Source organism: Leptonotus elevatus, chromosome 6 (genome assembly GCF_054856555.1).
Source record: "Leptonotus elevatus isolate MCC_2025b chromosome 6, RoL_Lele_1.0, whole genome shotgun sequence".
Taxonomy (NCBI): Eukaryota; Metazoa; Chordata; class Actinopteri; order Syngnathiformes; family Syngnathidae; genus Leptonotus; species Leptonotus elevatus.
Window position 1 is genome coordinate 13,374,310 of NC_141244.1, and position 24,663 is coordinate 13,398,972.

Genomic DNA, 24,663 nt, shown 5'->3' on the forward strand with positions numbered 1-24,663 from the left:
GTATACCAATGACAATGAGCATATTTATTCGTGGGCCTCCCGCTATATAGTACAAAAAACATTCTTCCTGTTTTTTGGTTTCCCTGTGGTTTCTACTATGACAAGCTTACTTGTCAACTGGTGTGTTCCAAATAAAGTGAAGAAGAGGTGGGAAAGCACCTTTAAGCATGCCTTTGTTGTCGATGGCAGTAGGACATATTTAAATATAGAGCCTACATTTTTTGTGAATCGCATGAAAGAAGCCCTTTTGTGAATCATTTGACAACTACATCAATGTAAAAAGGGATCCTTTTGCTCGTCCACCTGAGAGAACAAAATGAAGACGCAAATGTAGAGTGAGCGACTTGTTCCACAAGTCGGAGAGGGAGGGGAGATCAAGACTCCATCTGCAGAGAGGGAGTCAGGAGACATGCCTTCTGGCAGGAGCTGCAGAAGACAGCTGTGTTTGGTGTGGTATTTTTAAACGCACCAATGCTGCTCCAATCCCCGCGCCTCGCCTGACCTATTTTTAGCCAGGGCTGGCTATTGTTCTATTTATGTCACCTGTGGGCCACGCAGTTGTTGATTCACATGCAAATGAAGCTCACTCCCTCCCCAGCTCTCGCATTGCTGCCTGCCCGTGCGAGGTACTCAGTGCACACTAGTACGCACGACTTTGCCAAGCAACTCTGCTTTGCAGGTTCCCCTCTGACACGTTGCTGAGAAGCGAAGCGAAGGCAGGCACAGGCAGCGAGCGAGGCTGACACTGTGTTAGTGTTTGGGTGGCGGCAGAGAGAGAGAGTGCTGTCTCAGAGGAGGAGGCGGAGGAAGGCGGTTGCGGCGCTCGCTCCCCCCCACCGGGTGGCCGAAGGGGTGGCTCTCTTGGTGACGGCGTGCGATGAGACACGAGCGTTAAGTGGAGTATGCTGCAGACGATTTACGAGGGCGAGTCAAGTTTCTCCACAACAGACGGCTGCGCTGGAGCCCAGCCGCTCCCCAACCAGAGCACGATGCACAACGTGAACAGCTCAGGTGATCACAGCCGCGCAGCCTTTCGAGTCGGGCCGCCTCGGGAAATGTCAGCTTTTCCTTTTTTCTTTCCGTTCCTGCTCGTGCATTCCCGCGTCACATCTCACACACTCGTCCATCCTCGGTGTACTTGCCTCTCTCACGCTCGCTCGCTCGCTCTCGCTCTTGCTCTCAACTCTGCGCTCAGATAGTCTGTCTTTCTCAGTGCAAAGAACAACTCTCAGCTGGGCTCCCTGGTAGGATCAGGCACTTCTTCCTGAATCGAGGTATTTACTCTCATAATGCCGTATGCCGCTCCGTGTTCTGTTAATCGGCTGCACTGCTGTGTGTTCAAGCAATTGAATCCTTGTTGTTGTGCTAAACAATATGAATAGGAAGTGTGCCGCCTGTATTCCCAAGCTCTTGCCGGTCAAAATGAGTCACAGATCATGAAGAGGATGTTGTTTTCGTGCACTTTTTTTGGGGGGGAAGTGGAAAAAGTGTGATGGTAATGCTGAAGGGGACAACTTAAAGGTTTGTGTCAGGGCATTAACCACAGATATTGACTGCTCTATATTTGGCTTGACATAAAATGGAAATGTACAATACACAGATGAGAATGACTATGCAGTGAATGGACTCGGGTTGAGTCGGGACTCACTTTGTCATGCATTTCGCAATTGTTAAATAAATGTTTTGCATAAGTGAGGTGGGTGTTTCATGGCAAAGTGCAGATTCATTCAATCGAACCTTGAATAGATTGTGACAAAAAATATGTTGAGGCATAATTCCGTTTTAAGAGATCTGAATTTTGGTCTTAAAAAACAAGCATGGGTTTGACTGCAGGCAAAAAAAACAACAACCCTGAGAAGCAGTGGGCCACACAAATTTAGAACGAAGACAGGAGGATGACACATTCCATCTGTCAATAAATCATGTTGTCACACGTCTTGTCCTCTGTGCGCAAGGCCCGTGTGGCAAACAACGGCTGCACACAGCGCCTGAATTCAGCCTCCTTGCTTATTCTGTGGGTCAGCTATTCTTAGGTGAGTTATTTTCGGCTTATGGCATTAGCCTGCTAAGATTAGTCGTCTGTGCATTATCATTCCTTCTTGGCATGCTCCTGATATAACAGTGCCTTGGAACATATATTAATAGTGAAACCCCTTTGCCTGATGTATTTGTCTTCTCTATTATCGGAACTCACTTCTCAAGGTGTTGCTGAACTAGTCTGTCTCGACTTAATACTGACTTGAGGGTCGTCTTCTATGAATTGAGGTTAATGGAAAGCTGTTCTCTAAAGGAAGCGACCATGTTTTTTTTTGGGGTTTTACTGTTTCATTTCAAATAGCTCGCGTAAATAAAAGGGCATGTGTGTCAATGACGTCACACAAACACTTGTTCAAAAGGGCTCTCTTACCAGGAAACTAATTAGCTCAGTCTCTGAGTGCATAACATCATGCAAAACCCACTTCAATAGGAACCTGGCGGACAATAATAGTCGATTTTACGAGTACCCTTGTGTAGCTCGTCTACCTTCATGTCCCATCACAAAGTGTTTGAAGTCATGACACACATACACAAAAACAATTATAGTACTCGTGATAGATGAAAAGGGAAATAATAGGTTATATAATCCATCTGTTGTTTGGGATTTTTGTGTGCGTGTCTTTATGAGGACATGTAGATGCTTTTGTTCTCGCTGTGGCTTACGGCATCAGTGTAATTGATTTCTGGCGATGCATTTATTAGGATACGGGTAATATTCTCTGCGAAGAAAGTGACACATCTTTACAAAATACTTTACCGTCAATTTTAGAGGATAACTTGTGAATTTTTGTCATCAGTTTTTTTGCTATTAATACTTAATGGATGGGGTATTGTTTGTTGATCGCTGGCTCCAGCATGATGATTCGGGTCAGTTCTCTTTGTTAACAGATAGCCTGCAAGTCTGAAATCTGGCTCAGCTGCAAGGACGAGCCGGCGTCTTAAAAATAAAGCGCCGTTTCCTGCTTTAGACTTGCCAGCTGCTCAACATAGCAAGGCACTTAATGAGCGATCCAGCGCCACATTGCAGTCCCAAAGATCAGCTTATTCCCCCCGATTCTATTTTGATTGTCAGACAAGGAATTGACATCAGCAAACATCGAATCTAAACGCAAGCGACATGCAAAACAAATGAAGATATTAAGCGTAATGGCTGATGCCAGTTTGTCGGTCATAAAAGATGCAAAACATCCAATGTGAGGGCAACGCAACTGGTGTGATGAGAGTTTCAAAGATGTACTAGTCTGCTGGGGCCAATTGTCCTCTTTTCCCCAGACATGTCCATTTTTTGACATCATGTCCAGGCATCGAGGTTGGGAGGGGGGGGGGGGGGGTTGTCAGGATTTGTATTGTGGTGGATCCAAATGCAGGGAGGCAAGGCAGGATAACGCTCAGAAGGTATTTAATCAGAAAAATAGCAAAAGGGCAAACCGGTACTTGAAAATTAAAGAAACACAAAGTTCAAAACAAGATGTAATAATCTCCTCATGGTGCAAATGGTTAAATTGTGTGTTTCTTGAAAAATCAGAAAAAAAATGATTTGGGCGATTATTTGAAGAAGGTGTTATGTTGAATGTGACTAGTTAGTGTTAGTTTGTCAGCTTTTTACGTTAGTAAGACCTCGCTTCCTTAGTATTCAAAAAGGGTGTTGAGCTTTGTGGCGGCCCCAAATTTGAGCTCACTGGTAGCGCTTTGCACTCCCAAACCGGAGACATCGCTGAGTTAGGTGTTTATTCATTTGTCATGTAAGACTTAAAAATAGAGTCGTGCTTTTTTATTTCCTACACAAATAAAGGAGTCATGTTAACATAGTTAAAATAGTTATCATATTTTAAATTATTATTATTTTTTGTACACTTTGATTAGCATTTATAGGGATACATGACTCAGTGAGCCATTTTCAACAGTAAGAAGATAATATTTTGTCTATAATTAATGTGATCACTATTTTTCATGAACAATTAATACCTTTTAAAAACTAATTTTGCCACTTGCCTGTGCTCAGGAAACAGGTAATGACCAATAAAGGCTCAGTCAAATTCATTACTTTTTACTGCTGAGAATGGCTCAATCAGTCAAGTATTAATTGTACATGAAAACTAATGACGTTTTCAAATTAATGCTGGAAAAAATATTGACTTTTTACTGCTGAAAATGGCTCAGTGAGTCTGTCAAGTATCTGTTTAAGTATCTCGAGGCCGGGCTGAGTGTCTTCTTTTTTTGGAACTCAAAACATGGTCACCCTATTCTAGTTTAATGTTTTACAACAGTCTTACATTAAAAAACAACAACTTTTATTTGTACTATTGACTGCTACTTGTTGAAAATTAAATGCAATTCCACAATTAACTCATTCACTTCCAGCCATTTTCACTAAAGCCCCTTCGCTCCCGGCTGTTTTACTGGATTTTGACAGATTTTGCAGACCAACAGAATATTGTGTTATATTCCTATAAAAACATGGAACCTACCAAAAGAAAGATTCTTCTTTCATCAGGAAAAAAAGTAAATTTTTATCTGTTTACATTTTGCAGCAATTCGCTTTAAAACATAGCTAAATTTAATCATTATTCACAATTCTGTTTAAAACAGTGGAGAAAACAGCTTGTTGCAACATGGCCCTGGTGGATCTCTTATACTCTGCTGTCACCTGCTGGCCGTTTTCGTAATAACTACCATTGCTTCAAGCATTCTCCTCAGTTCTGAGGCTGCATCAAACCCTTCTGTATGCTCTAGCATAAAAAAAACATAACTGTATAAATACATATTTGGGAGCATGGTAATATTTAAAATAGAATGTATTAAAACGTTTTGGGAGCAAATGAGTTAAGTATCTTTTTTTGGAAGTCAAAATATGGCCACCTTATACTGGTCTGTTTTACAACAGCCTTACATAAAAAAAAAACATAAAAACATTTATTTGTACTATTCACTGAAAATTAAATGCAGTTCTAGAATTAACTGCACAATTGGTTTATGGGCAAATTCCAATCAAGGCTGAACAAAGCTTATTATTATGATAATATATTATTATTCGTAACATTTATCAGCTTCATTTAGTGACATGAGGGCAAACTCAAGGTGTAAGAACAGCTTTGCACTTTGTGTTCACTGAGTGATATTTATATTATGAATGGCTTGTTTCTCACGTCAGCCATTTTATTCTGAGCAACCATCTCAAATTAAGGCTGTAATTGTCACTCTAACCCAGAGCAAGGCGGACGGGCAGGAGAGTAAACACTTTTAGGAACACTGGCGCGGTCACACCGTATGAGTCATCCAATCGCCGCTCGGCGGGCCTTCTACAGGGAGGAATTTGGGCATGGGGCAACGGGGTACTTGTCTGGCCCTGGTGCTAAAAACAAATTTGGGAGCTGTCATTCATAAATATCTTGTTTACCAGTGCATGGAGCGTTGGTGCTGCTATCCGGCGGAGAGGTGCGTCATTCTAATCTAGAAAAATGTATTTGCATTAAGCGTCACCGTGGCCTAAAGCGACGTTATACATATGACCTGAAAATTACATGAATGCAACATGGCGCATTTATTTTTGCTAGTGTTAAATTATGCTGGCAGCCTCACAAGTGTGAGTCTTTCGCACATTATCTATATTAAGAGCATTTATATTTGGCCCCAGTTACTGGAGGTTCGGTGTTCTTGTCTGCCTACGGATTATTTTCCTTTGACAGAAGCTACAGATTTCTGTGCTGTACAGTATGTGCTTTTGGCACAAATGCTATTTGTTGTTGGGTGCAGCACGTTGGACCTTTCTCATGGCGGTACCAGACAGTCGTGACGGATGTACGTTGTCAATTCTCCATTTCGCTTGAATAATCACCATACCTTAAGGATCTCATTATTTTCCCCACAACTTTGCCGCTCCGGTCTGCGCTATTCTTGTGGACGGTGGGCGGACAAGAATAGCACGGGCGCGTGAGGCTGTTGTGGTTTCCTCAAGGGCCGTTTCGTGCAGCCTCGGTTATCAAATGTGGCCTTAAGCCTTCACACTCCCGCCTACACCTTCTCTCCCCCCCATCTGAGAAATAGTGATAGAGGCTCAGCTTGATGCGCAGATCGAAGTGGAGATCCTTAATGTCATTCGCAGTCAGGGTAGCGAATGAAATATGAGATTAATTAAATATCACAGTGGCGAGTTCTCCCCGCCAGCAGGTGTTTTTGTTGCTATTTTTAGGTCCATTAGGCAAAAGTAGCACTGACTGTGCCTGACTCACGGAGTCCTTGAATGGTTCACAGGTTCACGGCTGTCCCTGGAACAGCGCCCATTACAGGAGAGTCCTTTGTCAAGTGCTTACATGCCAAGATGCATTTTCCTTGTCAACAGAGAGGAGTCTGATCTACAGGTACCGATTCATGTGCCTGCTGAGCCAGTGCCCTCCTCTGTCATTTCACTGAAGCTGTTTTTAGATCACCAGAGCCCAGGACTCCCTGCTGGTTGTCTTCACTCTTTGAACCTCTTCTAAGACTAGTTATCACTCACTATTCGCTCTTTGTGTAATTTGTTTTTGTTTTACCGTTTCTCTCTGCTGGGGACTCCGTCCTTATATAAGAGCTGATATAATAGTCCTCATGTCACATTGCCACAGTAGGCAGGAGATGTCATGCAGCGAGACTCCATAACTGCAGGATGGGGTGTGTGTTTGGAGGGGGGGGGGGGGGTGCATAATTACGTAGCCGGTGTTGCTATGACAGCAGCAAGTTAGGGTGGTGGATACTAGGGTGTGGGGGTTGTCACAGACCAGGATTGCGCCACTTGCTTTTATGTTGCTATTTATAATCGGCACCGCCACGTACAAATGCGTACAAACGCTCGCCTGGCAGTGATAAAAATAAATAAATAAATAAGATCACGCCAGTGTGCCTGCCACAGGGAGTATAAGTGATGACAGCTATGGAGAAAGGTGTTTTGTCGACTTGTTTAAAATCAATTAGTGACGGTTGATTCAAAAATGTGAGGTGTGTCAGTTTGTGCGTTTGTATGTGTGCCACCTCTTGCCTGGAGAACATTAAGGCGATGAATGCACTTAATTAATGTTCTCACAGCTACTGGAAATTCAAGTAGGTTTGGATGTTTCTCTGGTGTCAAAACACTTTGCAGCATCTTGGTTATCGGGTGCCTAACAACAACCCAGCTAGCATGTAGCATTTTCGTTTTAGACTTTGAACAAAGCAGATCACTGGTGATATTATCGCAGTGGTGATGTATAGTATAGCTGGAGTCCTTGTTATGTTATTATCATCTTACATTTACAGGAGTTTACCAATAGTTATCTTTAGGGCTAAATTAATTCTAGCAGCTAAAGATCTGAAGCTATAAAAAAATAAATATATTTTTTGCTAATAAAGTTATATGGAAGCGATGTACCTTACTGGGTTGATATTTTATTTCTATATTTATTTATTTATTTGCTTCATTTTGCTTCATGACCAACTTGTGTAGGTTTGGGTAGTTTTCATCTTATTTTTTTGTAACCCACTTAGCACTAAAATATTAAGCATAATATCAGTAGTGATCTTGCGCTGAATATTTCTACCTTCACACAGATACAAAGAAACTTCATTAATAGTTCTTGAAGTAGCCTTGTCTATATTTCGAACTAGATCTTGTTTCCCCCTATATACGGAACTAGGAGCATGAAAAGAAACCCAGTGTCTTTGTATCTGGTAATTACACATAATGACAAAAACATTTCCTATTAACGTCAGCACTCAGTCACAAAACTGGAAAGATCACAGAAATTTCGTATGCTCCCCTAAATGCCAGTTCTATCGTTAAAATGTTCCTTTAAGGATTTATAAGCTATGACATCCTGGGAGAGATGAGAAGAATGCCGTGCCGTTTGTTTATTAAACAAGCAGAAGATAGCATTTAAATAAATACTTGAAATGTCCACTGTGAGCTCCGTGCCAAATAACCATTGGGTCCTCAGTACAGCTGCTCCCAGTAGACTCTGCCGGATGTGATCCAGTGTTTGTTTTTAGAACCGATTATAATTACAGGTTTGCATAAGAGGAAGCTGTTCTTTCAGGATTCTCACTTTTTTACTTCTATTCCTCCTTCTCTATTATACTTGCTAATTCTTTATATCATTATTTCGCTTTTTTATGACCCCCCCTACAGCAACTGACTGCGTCCCATTACAGGCACGTATTAAGCATTTCATGTTTTTCTTTTCTTTTTTCTCATCCTTTTTTATGGGATGCAGTGGAGATCAAGTCAGACGTACCACTGGTCGTGGAACCCTTATCTCCGTTAGACCTGCGCACAGACCTGAGGATGCTGGGGCCAGGCTCGGACCCGGGACTGTGGGAGCGACAGCTGCAGCAGGAGCTGCTGCTCATCCAAAAGCAGCAGCAGATCCAAAAGCAGCTGCTCATCAGCGAGTTCCAGAAGCAGCATGAGAAGTTGACCCGTCAGCACCAGGCCCAGCTCCAGGAGCACCTCAAGGTGGGCGTGGCTCGTTAGAGTTTCGTACATCACAACACAGCGTGGCATAGTCCAGATAGTTTGAAAGTACTACAACTTTGAACATTAGGGAATAAAAAAGGAAGCAGCTCAGCAATGCCGAGTTTGGAGCGTCACGGTGTGAGAAATATTTTCACACGCAAACATCAAATCATCCATCACTGCAAAATAGAAAAACACAGTACGCCCATAAAAATAGCTGCTATTTCCCAAAAAACATCAAGCGCCATTCATTAGAGTTGCTTTACCCCCTGGTTCTGCCGCCCTCTCAGCTTCAACAGGAGCTACACGCGATGAAACAGCAGCAGGAACTCGCGGAGAAGGAGCACCGTCTGGAGCAGCTGCAGCAGCAGAACCACCAGCACCAACAGAACCAGCAGCAAAACCAGCAGGAAAAAGAGCAGGAGAGGCACCGGCGAGAGCTGCACATCTCCAGCTTGAGTCTTCGGGCGAAAGAACGCTCCAGAGAGAGTAAGAGCTCGACACCGAGGGGGAAAATCTACATATGGATTAAAAATTCACCGAGAAATAAACACTGTTTGTTATTATTGTCATTATTATTATTATTACATTTGTAATTGCGACTGCGGCCAGTACCAGTATCAGCCGCCCTCTTGTGGCTGTTTTACCATCAGGAACAAGAATGCAATTTTAAGGAAAAATGCTAAATTGGCATATATAGGTCTTTCTTTAAAATTATCTGTCATTTTAATCTCATGTATCAAAAGTAGTGGTGTCGGTATTTGGTATCGGTGACTACTCAAAAAAAAAAGTGGTATAAAACATCCCTTATTATTATTAAGTCTATTTTTATCTATATAAAATTATAAGCAGGTTTAAATCAATAAAGTACAACAAACATTTGAGGTTAATATCGCATAATACAAAAATATGCAAGATAATATTTTTTTGCCTTCTGCTTATTGTAAAGTGCATTACAAGAATTACAATAACATTTACATACTTAAGCAAAGAGGCCATAATGGGGGGAAAAAGTACAATACATTTCATTTCATTTCCAACTTTTTAGCATCTTCTAATAGTGGTATGTACGTTTTTACTGACAGTGTTTCAGATTTGTTATTTAGATGACTTTAGTTGAAAAATTAAGAGGCTAAGATTATCCCTATAATTTCAAGGTGATAATTATAATAAAGACTATAATTAAAGTGATACAAATAGCTGAGGCTTCACGGTGCCATTTAATCTTGGAATTTGTTGAACATGTCTTTTAATAGAACTATGAGAATAGCTTGTGATCTAAGGTTTCATTTCTGTTTTTATATTCTGCCTAATAATAGAGGAGATGACTTATGACTTTGTCAGGTCAGGTAATTTGAAACGATGCCCTGGAACTGTCGGCCTCCAATAGGAAAGTTATTTTATTTATTTATTTATTTTTGCAATCTAAAGCCTGTTGGCCACTAGGGGGAGATCTTTCTACATGACCAAAGACAGCCACAGAGCATGTAAAACAGAAATAATTTTGAAACGCAGGACATTTTGTTGAAATGTTGATGTGCTGTTATTATATATTCCAAGTCATGTATCCTTAGGGTAACCCCAATCCTTTTTATTGCACCTTTTGGTCTCACAGGTGCAGTGGCCAGTACAGAGGTGAAACAGAAACTCCAAGAGTTTCTGTTGAGCAAATCAGCAAAAGACCCTACCAGTAATGGTGTCAATCATTCATTCATTCACCACCCAAAGCTCTGGTACAGGTGACTATTTTCATTCCCGGCCTTCTTACATTAATAAAAAGCACTTTTGGGGTTCACATTGACGTGTGTTCTTTATTGTTTCGTGTGATCAGGTCCTCTCATCATACCTCTCTGGACCAAAGCTCTCCTCCTCTGGGTGGCATGTCCCCTACCTGCCATTACACTCTGCCATCACCCGTTGACGGCAAGGACGACTTCCCCTTGAGGAAGACAGGTCTGCTCATTTGCATATGTGTGACACACATACAAACGCACTCATAAATCTACACATAGGCTCGTGCATACATTGCTGCAACTATTCCGATTGTGTTCATTTGTATTCACTACACCGCACTTGCAGTCAAAGTACACAATTGGACCTTTAGTTGTGGTACTTAAAAAGGTACTCATTTTCCAGCTTGCAAACTACAATATAACTTTTGGGCACGGTTATTATGGGAGTCTAGTACTGTTTTACCTTAAGGAAGAAAAATGACTTCCACTATTTCTGACAGCGTGGGCTATTATTAAGATTCCTTTTGACTCCTGTCAATCAAGAGTTCTGAAGAACCACTGAGTTTTTCCTGGGGTTGCTAATGACCTGCTAATAATATCAGTTGGGCTCATTGTGATTCCAGGGATCACCACAAAACTTCTTGAATGCCTTCTTTAGTTGTTTCCATTTCATTGTTCGCTTTATTATAAAATTAGAACAATGACTGTTAATGTATTGTCTAGTGCTGTCAGTTAAAGATAATTGATTAATCACACAAAAATTAGCGCATTAATCATGTATTAACGCACATTAATCACGCTATTAATTTTGACCGCAGATGATCCTTTAGCTTGACAGCGGATGGTTATGTTAAAGGTAGCGCAGGTTTGAACAATAGACATAACTACATGCCAGTAAAGCATTTAATAAATGTTTGCGTATGACATTCAGAATATTTGTTCTAGTCAAACTATTGGGGGCTTTTTTTTAAATTAATATTTTAAATTATGCAAATAATTAATTTCTTTGAAAAAGAAGAGGGTGCAGTGGATCAAAAAATGTGTAAGACATCCTCATAACATTCAATTAAAAAATAATTAACACATGATAATTGCTCTTCAAATTTTGCGGGTAAATAATGTTGATTAAAAAGCTTTTTTAATTATGATTGATCAAAATTCTAAGATTTGATTAATCTGATTAAAAAACAATAATCGTTTGGCAGCTCTAGTATTGTCTACTATACTGTAACTGTTAAAATTGTTAATAAATGGGGCAATAGAAGCAGTTAAATCTTTCCCGAGTTCTGTGCTTCAGAAGCAATTTTGAATGGAGTCCACACAAAAGGTAAAAAATGTAAAAAAATTAATTAAAAAAATAAAATAATGGTTTAAAGCTTTAGGAAAGGCTTTATAAATAATAATAATTCCCATCCCTTGGTTTTCACAAGGACAAGACTTGGCTCACACTCAAGACTCAGAAAGAAAGAAAGTCCCCCCAAAAATACAAGAACTCTACAATGAGGTCACCAAATTACATGATGTTCTTTCCCTCTTAGTGTCTCTTTAATTACACTCCAAAACAATCCTACATATTGAGTTAGTTAACTACAAGCCTGTCATGGTGCGTATACTGTATACCCAAATTGGAGATTACTCCGAGAAATTATATCTTTAAGATGAATTTAAAGTTCATTATAAAAAGAATAGATGGTACACTAAAGCTAGAGAAACTTGTACTCTCAAACCAAAGAAATGCCAGCCTATTTAGAGCCTGGAATGTGTTTTAGACCCACTGTTTTTTGAACAAAACAAATTAAAACAGCAAGAACTTGAAAAAATGAGCATCGTGCGCACATCTCACACCGATCAAACTACTTGTTGCTTCATGGATTCCTGAATCTATATGTGGTCATTTCCTGTTCAGTCGTTCCTCCCCCACTTCCTGTCTGTCTTTATTAGAGCCCTTTAAAAGCGTGTCACGCGAGGTTGACGCACAAAGGTGCTGTTGTTCCCAGCCACCGACTGCCGCTGATGGCTGATTGGCAGGTGTTGCTGCGGTCCGCTTGGCAAAATCAGGATGGACCTCAACGTGATTGTTTGTTTAAGAAAAGATAGCTCTTTCAAAACAAGCTGGATGTGACTCGAGTGCTCCGTGTGAGACACCCGACTGCTTGGTTCGGCCAAAGGGCGAAGTTCATTGTTTATTCTGGGAGAGCTCTATAATCACATTTGTCAGTAATATATATTTTGTCACACATACTTCTTTTTATGAGTCTTGGGTCTTTTTCAAACCCAGTAAATTTCAACCCATTCCAAGTTTAACAGGAAATATTGTAGTCGGTTGCCAAATAGCATAGGACTGTTTTTTTTTTTTAAATGGCCACAATAGTGTTCTATGGCTAGGTTAAAAAAAATGCAGTATATCATAACTATTAGGATTCATGTATTATTCACTGCCTTGGCCCATACTCATTTCTTACGTTATGTTTTGTGGAAATGGCTACTATAGTAAATCTGCAAAAACAACAAGTCATAATACCTCCTTGGTGCAATTAATATATCATTTCACCTTGGCAAAGGTCATAAATAAGGATGTTTGTGGTACATTGGATGTTAAGCAATGGAAGCAAACTTTATATGCTGTGAATAATTCTGCTCATCCACTTCCCCAACCATCAAGCTCATGTCTATGTTTGAAGCTGGCTAATGAGCTTTGTCTTCTTTCACCTAAATACTAATGTACACAGTTGATGAACCTGTTTATCCGTCTAAGTTTATCTTGTTTTACTTCCCTGGGAAAGTCACGCAATAAGTCTACTGCAAGAATAATTACAGCTTAGCAGTAAGAGCTCTGCGCTTGACCCAGTTGCGTACTATGTACACGTAGTGTACATGTGTAAACTGCTCACTTGAGCCGATAAAGGTTTTTGGTACAGTACTTGAAAGTCGAACACGTTCGACTCCTGGATGATGGTCAACCTCCAGTTAGCATTTTTCCAAAAAGACAGGAAATGGAAGTCATGTGTTCCAGAGGAGGAACAGCCACCATCATAATTTTTTTTTTGATGAACTGTTCAGGGAATGTTGTATGGGCATCTTTGCTAGATGAATTAATCACTGCTAAAACTATAATGTTTACTCAACATTAACTTTGAAAGCATGAGAGGAATTGGAGAGGAGTGTTTACTGCTTGGAAGTTGAGTCTATATATAGGACAGGACTAAATATACTTCAAGTTCCGGTGTACATGCCGTACTTGTTCTTTTACTATTGATGTCAACTTATTTTAGTTGTGGCCTGATTGTACTGAGCAACCAGTAGTAGAGACGTGTACAAAAAAACTTTAGGCATTTGGAATAAAAAGTACGCATCGCAAAAAGGTCACCTCTTCTGGTGTGAGTTGTCCAGATACTTGCTAAATTGGATGCCTGTTTTGTTCTCAGAATAGATCAAATTCCAAATTATCCAGCCGTCTAACCAGCCAAGCACTTTAAGGCTGTCATAATTGCCTCCTGTATCTCAGAGCATCAGGGTGTTTTTCCATGGGGACCAGTGAGAAAGTGTTCCTTCCCATGCTGCTGTGTGGCGTTCCCGTGGCGACCAATTGGCATATGTTGCTTGGTGGCAGCAGTGTGTAAAAATAGAAAGCAATCAAGGCAGTGGGGCGTGAAGCAGATTCACAGCACTCCCAGCAGCCTTTTCTCCCTCCCATTCCTCTCTCCTGCCTCCTTTCTTCCTCCCTTGCACGCTTTCATTCATCCTCACACCCACAGGATTAGAGGTCCGCGCCACGTATTAGGGATCAGGCTTCGGCTGCTTTGACAAATGCCAGAAATAGCAGCATCTGGCCCACTGTGCCCCTATCTACCCTCCGGCACCACCCCCGTATCTATCCTCCCCTGCGGCACTCCTACGTCATGGCCCCACTTCCACATTTTCAGCTGTATGGTCTGCAAAATGTACACACACAAATAACTCTTACAATATTCAGTCACAAACTGAATAATAAAAAAAAATGTTGTCTGTTGTGTAACAGGTTTACATAACTTCACTGCAGCATATCTCATATTATGAGAGTTGTGTTTCTCCCTTTGACTTGAGTGGGTTAACATGTCCTACAAGATGTTATTTAAATTCATATTGGAGGAGGTTTGCACGGTGCGATGCCAGGGGGTTGCCAGTGAACCCAGGGAACATTTTGAAATATTGGCTGCTCTATCACGGCGGATTGATTGGGTCTGGATCAGGTTAGGCCCGGCTGTTTATGGGTATTTCTGTTTTGCATTAGGAGGTGGGAGGTGTGGGGGGTGGGGGGGGGCTGAAACATCTGCCATGTTTTTGTGTTAGTTTAACTGTTGCTACTGTATCAGACTGTGGTCACCAGGGCGGCAGGTAGCAGCAGAATTTCACTTGGATCCGAGTGTTGCGTGAGCTAATTTAGTCCAGATGAGTTGGAAATAGGCCCCATTTTGAGTCATTTAATTGATAAAAAATGTTTTTCTGGAAACTCAAAACAGTTGAAGTGTGATAATATAGGTTGATTGATAGTCTCTGATTTTATAATGCTCCTGTTTGCTTTCAGAAGTTCCATTACAATGGCTGGATAAAAAAACAAAACAAAAAAAAACACAGCTTGACTTACTCACTCACACCATTGGGTCATTTTTCACACTGAGAATGAATTGAGACAAGCCAAAAGATCCACTCCCAAGTTTTTGATCTTTTGTTTTGTTTTGTTCTTTTTTTCTATGTTTTTAGCCTCTGAACCCAACCTGAAGGTGCGGTCCAGACTGAAACAGAAAGTAGCTGAGAGGCGGAGCAGCCCCATGCTCAAGAGAAAAGATGGCAACCTCGTGACACCTTACAAGAAGAGGGCACTGGAGCTAATGGGTATGCCAAACTAATGGAGATTAATTTTCTTTTACAACACAAACAAAATGGCCACAAATGTAGGCACACTTGACCAGTCAAAGAACATCTGATAAGACAATATTAACAGATTTCATCTGTCAGGGTAGATAAAAAAAATAAAAAAAGTTTAATCTTGCATTGGGCCTGCTTAGTTTATGGTACACATTAAATTCTGTAGAGTAAATTTGACTCTATTTAGAGTGAGACCAAATAGACTCAGTTTTAGAGTAATATTTACACTCAGAAGAGAGTAAAATAAAAAATTGAAATAAATAAATAAAAGTCACTCGAGGGCTGAGGAACGAACTCACAACCTTCAGCTTAAGAGACAGCCGATCTACTCCCTGAGCCACGCAGCTCGTGTCAGCTGGAATCTTTCTAACTTTAAGAGGGACCAAATAGATTTAGAGTATATAGACCAAAACCTGGTTTTTGGTCTCTTGGAGATAAGCAAACAGTAGAAGGGGCATTGCTCAGTTGGCAGTGTGGCAGTCTCCCAAACTGAAGGTCGTGAGTTCATTTCTCAACCCTTGAGTGACTTATTTTATTTTTCATTTCTTTATTTTACTCCCTTCTAAGTGTAAAATATTAGGCTACTCTAAAACTGAGTTTATTTGGTGCCACTCTAAATAGTCACATTTACTTCTAAACCATCTTCTGTATGTATATAACAAAATAAGTCAGTTGTATGTGTGCATGAATACTGCCTAACTCCTAAATTTTCTATAGACTCTACTCCCGCAAAAAGTGCCCCTGGCTCGGGGCCCAGCTCCCCCATCGGGGCCTCCAGTGCCTTGGGGGCAGAAAATGGACCCTCCTCTTTGCCTACTACAACAAAAACTGAGGTACGTTGGACAAACGTCGAAATTTCCTTTTATTTACCATATGAAGGAAACTGTGGCATATGCATTTGTAAATTAAAAAAAAGTTCTGGGCAAGTGGGGGGGGGGGGTGCACAAAAATGCTTGGCTGCCCTTCTGCTCGCAGCTATAAAAACAGCCATTTGCCCTCTGTCTGTTCCCCTCCAGTGAAAATGACTACCCGCACTGACATTAAAGAGGCACAGCTTGACCCATGTGTCCGACTGCGCCAGGTTTACTTGTGTTAAAACAACACATTTTGCAGGAAATGTGAGGGTTTAAGTGCAAACAACAGCAACAGTTACAATCCTGCTCATTTTTTATCGCTCACATTATTCCTCCAGATGTTCTGCACAATTCCGCTTTTAAAAAAAAACAAGCTCAAGTTTGGCTCCGAGTTGCGTTGTTGGCTTGTCATTGTATTTCTGTCATTGGCCTGGCTTGGTGCCTCCTCAGAGGCATTTCCCGATAGATTCAAGGCTGAGTTCTGGCCCCTGGATCCCCTTGGACCGAGCTCACAAAGAAGAGCCTTATAGCGGGTGGCAGATATGACACATCGACTTGCAATCTCAACAGAGCAGCTGTGTTTTCCTGAACCATGGCTGTTTACTCTCGCGAGGACCTCCAGTGACAGAGAATCCAGAGACGCCCTGACATCAGGGCTCAGGGAGACAAACGGACTGTGGCGTTTAATTGATATCCCAGGCGCTGGTAGCCAGAAAGACACCCACATGCGAGCAACGTAAACACACAGGCTTGCTATTGTTTCAGTACGAGATGAAGCTTTAGTGAAAGTCATTGGTGGAGTGCGGGGCTGCCTGTAGACCTCATGCCTGTTGCAAAAACAATGCATGTTGATGCACCGTTACATTAGGTATCCTTTTTCAGAGGGAACGGGTCCCTCGGGTCGAATATGGGCCGGATGTCCACATACAGGTCACTGAGTGCTGGTAGGGGTCGCGAGGATAAACAAGGCTGTTCCAAAACCACATGCTGGTCCGCTTCTCTGCTGGGTACAGGAAGTGTACCCCAGTGGTGGTGTCCTCCTAGAGAGCAGAGCCCAAGGGCAGGGAACAACTAGCATTTGATCCACGGGGGATGAAGGAACTGGGGCTGGAACACACTACTTGTACATCTTTTAGTAAACTTCTGAACTGTTGTCGCCTGTGTGTTTCTAACACAGTGGTTCTTAATCTTGACGGAGGTACTAAACCCCACCCGTTTCCTATGCACATTCACTGAACTGTTTTTTATTGAAAACTCTATAGAGCACTTTAAAACAACCACTGCTGTTTTCTTAAAATGGAACCCAGGGGCGGCAGATGCATAGAAAACAGCAGGGGACCCAGAATTGAACCCTGTGGAACACCACCATCTGTTATACATGTATATTCATATTGCACATATTCGTCCAACCACTTTCTTTTTTTGCTCAACACAGTTAGTATGAAGGGTTTTACAATAATAAAGAAATCACACGACGTTGGCCTTGCAGCCAATGATGGCCAAGCGGGACGTATTATCACAAATCATTTGAGTCTGTTTTGTGTCTTGACCTCCACCGAACACCTGAGATTGACTCTATCGAACCCATGTTAAGAACCAGAATGTAAAGTAGTGTCTTTCTTTGTTTCTGTCCTGTGTCATGTAGCGATGGCCTTCACAGCCAAGATTATTCCGGCCCGAGAGCTCCCTGTCCGTGTTGAGTTTATACACATCTCCGTCCCTACCGAATATCTCTTTTGGGCTTCCGACAGCATCTTCGCCTATGAGTGTAAGTATCTTTAGGCAGTCATATATAATGGTCTTGCATCTTGAAAATCTGCTATTACTGCATCCTTCATTTGACCACAGGCCGCTGACCCCTGTAGCCTCCAAAGATTTTATCTCACGTGAGATAAATATTGTCATGCAGCGTGCTCTTATCTTCCACCTCATTTATCACCACTTTTTTTTTTTTTTTTGTAAAGTCCACTCTTGATAACCCGCCACATGATTTATCATTGGCACATTCCAAGGAGGCCTGGTCATCAACAGCAGTGACTTTTAACCATGAACTGCACTTTTTGTTTTAATGTTATGTCACGTTTCGTGGTTATATTTATGGCAGCAGATTATCCTATACAGTTACACTATTCTGAGCCTTGTATGCGGTCACTTCAAGTGAGTCACCATTTGTATGTTCTCTTTTTCAGGGGGCTGTGGGCTTGAAGGACAGATCAGTAGAGAGCAAGCACGGACTGCCAGGGCATCTCCTGGGTCCTGTGCCTCTTCAGAACAGTCTGGAGTCCAAAGTGAGCCCCAGTCACCAGGCTCTGCTCCAGCACCTCCTCCAGAAGGAACAGATGAGGCAGCAGAAGATGCTTTCCACTGGTAAGAACATCGTACCTGATGACAAACAAGATCAATAAATAGTGTATTTTTCTAATCATTGGGCGCACTGTTTTATGCAATATCAATGGGTCTATTTCACAGTACAGTATGTTTATTTAATAGTTTTAGCGCTATTATGCTAGGTTATATCAGGTAGCGATCTTGGTTGACAGTTTAACAGCTGTAAACAACACAATGCGCTCCCCCTTATTCAACCTTTTTGTGCTCAATCCTAGAAAGCGGGCTGTTTCGTTAACCTCGCGCCTGTCCGGTTCCCACATTGTAACATTGGAAATATGCCGCTAGAAAAGCACAGCTAGCATTGGCGCTAATCAGCAACCGCAGCATTTGGCTAGTAGGACTGTACTTGCACATGGAAACGGGAAGTAGTTCTAGTTCCGGTATGACGAAAACATGGATGCCTGCTAGTGAACATAATAGAAAGGAATTTGAATTAAAGACAACAAACTGAAAAACTGATATCCTTCCATAAATAAGCCGCTCTGGCTTACTGTTGATTTTTGATAAAATTAAAGGATTTTAAGTACGCCTCATGGAAAAAAAAAATACGGTAAACAAATAAATACATTTTGAAATAACCCTAAGCGAAACCTAATATTTTTGGTTGGCTGTTCCCTTTGCCAAGGTCCAGGCTCCTTGCCATCCCACCCTCCGTCCCCTCTGGCCATGAAGGATCGTCCATCCAGCAGTCGCCCAAAACTACCCAAACATCGGCCTTTGAACAGGACGCAGTCGGCGCCACTGCCCCAGAACACACTGGCACAACTTGTTATCCAGCAGCAACACCAGCACTTCCTGGAAAAACAGAAACAATACCAGCAGCAGGTCCATATAAATAAGGTTGGTCAATTTGCATATTGCTTTATTTATTTATTTTACTGAGAGAGCTCAGTATTTTTTATTGCCTTATGTCGGGTCCTCTCGCAGGTAGTCCGATGAACTTATTTTAAAGACACAAAGTCGCATCCAGTTTTTGTAGAAGCATCCATGGTGACTGAGATTTAAAGTCCTGACCTGAAGTCTGTTCTTCCCTGCTGATAAATCTGCAACGCAAAGAAACTTCAAAATGGGAAAGAAATGCTTCCCCTGCACAAATTCTGTTATCATAGCTCAAGGCACCAGTGTTGTTCACATGCTAACACTGTGAAATTCTATTCAGCTAAGTTCAAACGAAGGAGAGAAAAAAAAAAGTCCAGAATAAATTTCGTTCCTCTGTGGTAATATTTGTGTTTCTGAAATCTGGCCGAGGTCACCTCGCCAAGACACAAGAGAGTAATTATTCTGGTGAGGGACGCGTGTGAGGTGGCCGACACTGTGAAAGGCAGCATTGTGTGAGCTGCACTGATGTGTCCCAACACTGGGCCCTGAAGGAGGAACGGGAAACCACTGAGGAGGAAATAAGAAGCAAAAACTAGCTCAAGTGGTAACTGATGATGTGTACAGCTGACACGTGCATCTTATCGCCATCTTTATTTTTAACTTCCTGATAAGGCATAGAAATTACTCATTTCTATTAGTAGAATGTGTGATGATTCTTGTTAATTTAAATAGTGGCCTCCACTTAAGTGCTGGTTCTCAATCAGCAGATGCGGGAACCACTCTACCCAAATAGACTCTTACTTTTCCCTCGTCACATTAAAGAGGCTATTTGAATTTTGTTGCTATGACAGCAGTACCGAGGCACGTAAAGACCTTTTTTTCCCCCCCAGTTGGAATTGTTCCAATAAAGTGGCCCTAATGGTGCTTTTCCACTTTGAAGGCACTCCGTTAACACCCCCTCCTCATTCACCTACTGATGAGGTGGCATCACAAGCAACTGGAGGTTCAGTATCTTGCTCAAGGGCACTTGGGCATGGTCACAGGGTCTCAGGACCAAACTCACAACCTTTAGTTTGGGGAGACGACCACTTTAGCAGATGAGCCATGTTGCCTTATGAACAGAATTATTCCTGTTCGCTAATCTGATAAGGTGAAGAAAAAAAAAAATCTTGCAGCATTCTAAAGTTATAGTAAACTATTAAAAAAAATCATGTTAACGATTAAACCATTTGATGAATCTGTATTGAAGAAACAGACACAGATTTTACATTAAAAAACAAACAAAAATGTCACAAATAGTATAAATATGGAAATGATCATCTTGTCTCAATTTCCTCGCACATATACTTACTCAGTCTGAAATCAGGGTCTGTTTAATTGAACGCCAAACTAATATACTTGCACGTAACCCTCCCTGACTTACTCAATTGTATCAATGGCGAACATGAATACATAAGTTTATTGCACTTTTTGACAACTAATGGAAGGGCATTTAATTCTTATGCCTCTACTAAACAATGGCTGGAATAGATAGATCAGGGATGGGCAACTAACGAGCCACACTCCTTGATAAATTTTCAAAAAAGAAAAAAAAAGTTTTCTTTTTTTATTATAATTTTTATTTATTTATTTTTACAAACCTCAAAAATTATTCAGAAAACGCTAATAAATATGCATTAGATAATTTCCTTGAAAACATTGATGGGGGAATTCCCGGAAAAAAACAATATACTCCAAATTTAAAAATAAATAAATAAATACTGGGGGGTGGGAGTGGGGGGGGGGACTGCAAATATACAAATCAGCAGACCTTGAGTATGCAGGGGTTGACTATATAGTTTTATGTTGTAATATCACCATTCACCACAAGATGCCAGCAATGGCTTAATTGCATTTACACTGGCTCTTATACTGCCCTATACTTCAACATTAGTTGGCTTAATAATTGTTTGCGGATTCGGAATGGTATGCAGGACAAAACAAACAAACAAACAAAAGTATCGCAATAGAATTACAATTTTGAGAGTTGAATTTAGTGGAAAAAGTGCACCAAATGAGTTGGCGTGCTGTTCAGGAATTTTGTGCCATCCTTGAATGGTAATTTTTATGCAAGCGTTAGAAAAAAATCACAGTATGTAGTTACTTTGTTGTTGGATCTTTTATACATGCATTGAGAAATGTATTATGGGAAATCAAATATATTAAGAGCACCTACTTTGCACATATGAACGTATTTTGTCTATGTTTAAAATGATATTTTTATTTTTGTCATGCTGTACTTCTGGTTAGGAAGTGCGTGGCCCTCTCCAGCATTTATAATGCCCATCCCTAAGATAGATGAACAAAAATGTGTTTGTAATATCAAAATAATTATAACCAAGTAAGTGAAATTTGATCATAATTTCCCACGGCACCCTGGTGTACATGACGCTCTATGAAGGTGATTTCATCTCAAAAGAACTTCCCGTGAGCGAACTGGGCTGTGATCATCCGGCCCAATGAGATCGCGGGGTAAAGCCACTTAAAGCGGAGGTTATAAATGGCCACTAATCAGGGATGAGCCCTGAATGTTTACAGCGAGGGATCAGTGAAACATTGCCCTAATTAATTTCCCAATAGAGGCTTGTCAGTGGGGGCTGTTTTTATACATCCGCCGGTGCCTGCTATAGTTAAAGGGCAGCAATGGAAATTTACAAGAGATTAAGCATTTGGAAAAAGTCTGCACGCTGTTTATAAAAGCTGAGCTAAAGAGGCTAATTCCTCTTGAGATATTTATATAAGGCCTACCTGCTGGAGCAAATTTGGTTAGTGTTGACTCTAGAGCCCCCTTCTGGTTGAACTATTGAACTAATTAATTTCTAAACAAATGCTCATAGTACCACCAGAGAGCTTTTATTGATTCTAGTAACATTTTAACATTCTTAACTGTCATAAAAAAATAAAGAAAAGTTAACTGTAATTTTTTTTTTATAAATGTTTATTGATTACACGTTGTAGTGCTCAGATTATACTGAACAGCCAGCCACTTTCTCATGTTGCAGTAAGCTTGATTTTTGGCTTTTGGTTATTGTCACAATTTTCCTCCTGTCACCACAAAACTGTAAAGAAGCCAAAGAAAAGTAAAACACACTTGAGGAGCTCTAAGATGCTTACTGAGTTGAAGACTTGCTTGATTCTTTGACACTGATTGATTAGCTGAATTGAATATAACGTTTGTTTGACTTTTAAGGCAGAAAATTTGGATTGAATTAAAAAAATTTTTTATATAGCTTCATGACTTCATATCATTGTTTTCTACTTCTTTGAAGCAAGTATAATAAAGTTGTTCTAATGTCAATGTGTTCTGCAGCTGCTGTCCAAGTCCATCGAGCAGTTACGTCAGCCCAACGTGCACCTGCAGGAGTCCGAGGAGGAGCAGGAGGAGCCCGAACGCATGCAGGAGGACAGGCTGCCCCCCGGAGGAGTCATCCGGAAGCACACGCTGAGCAACAGCGGCAGCAGCGGCAGCAGCAGCGGCGGCTCCAGCGTGGAGCTCCCCGACGCGCACTACGGGGTCATCAGGGTGAAGGAGGAGCCCCTGGATAGCGAGGACGAGGGCTTGGAGGCGCAGAGGAGCGCCTATCTTCACCAGGTCAAAGGGAGGCTGGTGATAAGAGCCATGATCTGAGGAATACGCGGAGCACGTCACACACTCCAACATTCGCAGAGAGACAAACAGCACATCCCTGTAGTGTAGACACACGCGGCGACACTGTAGGCCCTTTGTCGTCGCGGCAACAGACGATCCCTTTTCCACTCCGTTGCAGCCTCGTTCATCACTCCCTCAGAGACTATCCGTGGCATAGTAAATATGTAGGCTACATTGTTGTGTACATAATACGAAGACAAACGAGCTGCTTACGGTCGTTTGGAGTCTGCTCGGCTGACAGAAGATGATGTACATGCCCGTTGTACATGTACAGTACTGTGGATTTAGCATCCTAGTCTATCTCTAGGGGACAGGTTAAGCAGGTGCACGGTGCGGACGAGCCAACTCGCGCTCCCACCGTGCACATTCTCACCACTGAATGCTCCTCAGCACTGAATATGATCATGAATCTTTGCAGTGTGTTTAAGAGATTGGGGGTGGGGGGGGGGAACCTTATACCTACTCTGTTATTGTGGAAAATCTACATTGATGTTCCATGTTAAAGGTTGAACATCTGTCTTACAGAGAATGTACATTTGAAATGCTGACACAAGACTTGGAGTGATGTCGACGGAATACGGTCCACTGCTCAGATTGCAGTTTTCAACCCCTCCCTAACTCGGGTGCACATGCATCTTCCAACACTCTCTCTCCAGCATTCTGTCTCTGTCTGGTCCCAATGTTAGCTGAGCTCTCCTCCCTGCGGGTCCAAATCAAAAAGCTCCTGCCCAGCTTTCAGCAGAGGAGTAAGAGCGAGCGAGCGAGTGAGCGAGTGAGAGGGCCGGGCAGGAAATGCCTTCTAGAAGCCAGGAGTTGGAGTGATTCATGTGTGCAGGAATGTTTGCGAGAGAGGAGGGCCTTGGCTTGGACAGGGTAAGGAGTCCAAGGGGCCCGGCTTCACAATTGATTTACTGTCAAGGCGAATTACAAAGTGAGTGGGGATACAGTCAAGGGAGTCCTATATATGGGAGATGGCTTCCTCTCTTTTCCCCAGTGGCATGCTTACCTCAACATGCAGGTTTGATGTAACGCATAAAGGGAGAAAAAAAAAGAAGGATGAAACCTTCATTTACACCCCCCGCCCCCGTAATTTCATCCCCTTTCCCTTGAAAGTGCCCATTGCGACATGTATAGTCTGTCTTAAAAGTGAACAGTCCAATGTATTGGATAGCTGTAAACCGTCCTGTTACATTTGTACCGTCAACGACATGTAAAACTGCTCGTGAGAGTCTGTGTTTGGATCCAAGTGAGCCGTCCGTCTTATGAATTGTACAAGTCACTTTGTCCAGGTGTTATTGTGCTAGTTTAAGTAAACACCGTCAGAACAACGTGAGTCCTGTTCTCTTGCCTCTTTGATTTTGTTGTGATGAGGAGAGGAGAACCCCTTGGGTGTGCAATGTCAATAAGGGAGGGGTATGCTTTTTTTTCCCATTTTGGTCTTTTTTTTCCCTTCTTTTGGCCTTGTGTGACACCTTTTTTTAAATAAAAAAAATACTAATAAAATTAATTTACTTTCAAAGTTCTTGCATCTTTGCATATTATTTTCAGAACTTGGTCTGGAAAGACTTGGAAGCTCACAGAGGATTAAAAAAAAGAAAGAAAGTTAATGTGTTTAATGAATTGATTTCTACAATGGTTCAGTGCACGCTGCGGTCATATTAACAAATGAAATATGAAATAATACACCACACACGTCCACGCTGCTCAGAATGTGTCTGCCTGCGCCTCGATAAGATTCACCAAAATCGTGTTAGACCACCTACGCCACAACTTAGA

General features: G+C 41.6%; 1 protein-coding gene across 2 annotated transcripts; it reads left to right on the forward strand.

Moving 5' to 3' along the window:
- The first annotated feature begins 469 nt into the window (after positions 1-469).
- Positions 470-24,406, forward strand: hdac9b (histone deacetylase 9b). Of its 2 annotated transcripts, none has more exons than XM_086079201.1 (11): positions 470-1,011; positions 8,259-8,500; positions 8,791-8,989; positions 10,116-10,233; positions 10,332-10,453; positions 14,974-15,105; positions 15,856-15,971; positions 17,638-17,760; positions 18,182-18,359; positions 19,006-19,220; positions 22,549-24,406. In XM_086079201.1, exons 1-11 carry the CDS (start codon positions 903-905, stop codon positions 22,864-22,866), a joined length of 1,872 nt encoding a protein of 623 aa, XP_085935327.1. In that variant the 5' UTR covers positions 470-902; the 3' UTR covers positions 22,867-24,406. The 2 variants fall into 2 exon arrangements, with proteins under 2 accessions (XP_085935327.1, XP_085935326.1); XM_086079200.1 differs by having other exon boundaries at positions 475-1,011; positions 10,116-10,239.
- Positions 24,407-24,663: the final 257 nt, after the last annotated feature.

What these genes read in the sequence shown, in the direction of transcription:
- hdac9b (XM_086079200.1), top strand. Translation starts at nt 903, where the DNA reads ATGCTGCAGACGATTTACGAGGGCGAGTCAAGTTTCTCCACAACAGAC. An exon ending in GAAAGAACGCTCCAGAGAGA is followed by an intron (nt 8,990 to 10,115) that starts GTAAGAGCTCGA and finishes TTGGTCTCACAG; the next exon opens with GTGCAGTGGCCAGTACAGAG. An exon ending in CTTCCCCTTGAGGAAGACAG is followed by an intron (nt 10,454 to 14,973) that starts GTCTGCTCATTT and finishes CTATGTTTTTAG; the next exon opens with CCTCTGAACCCAACCTGAAG.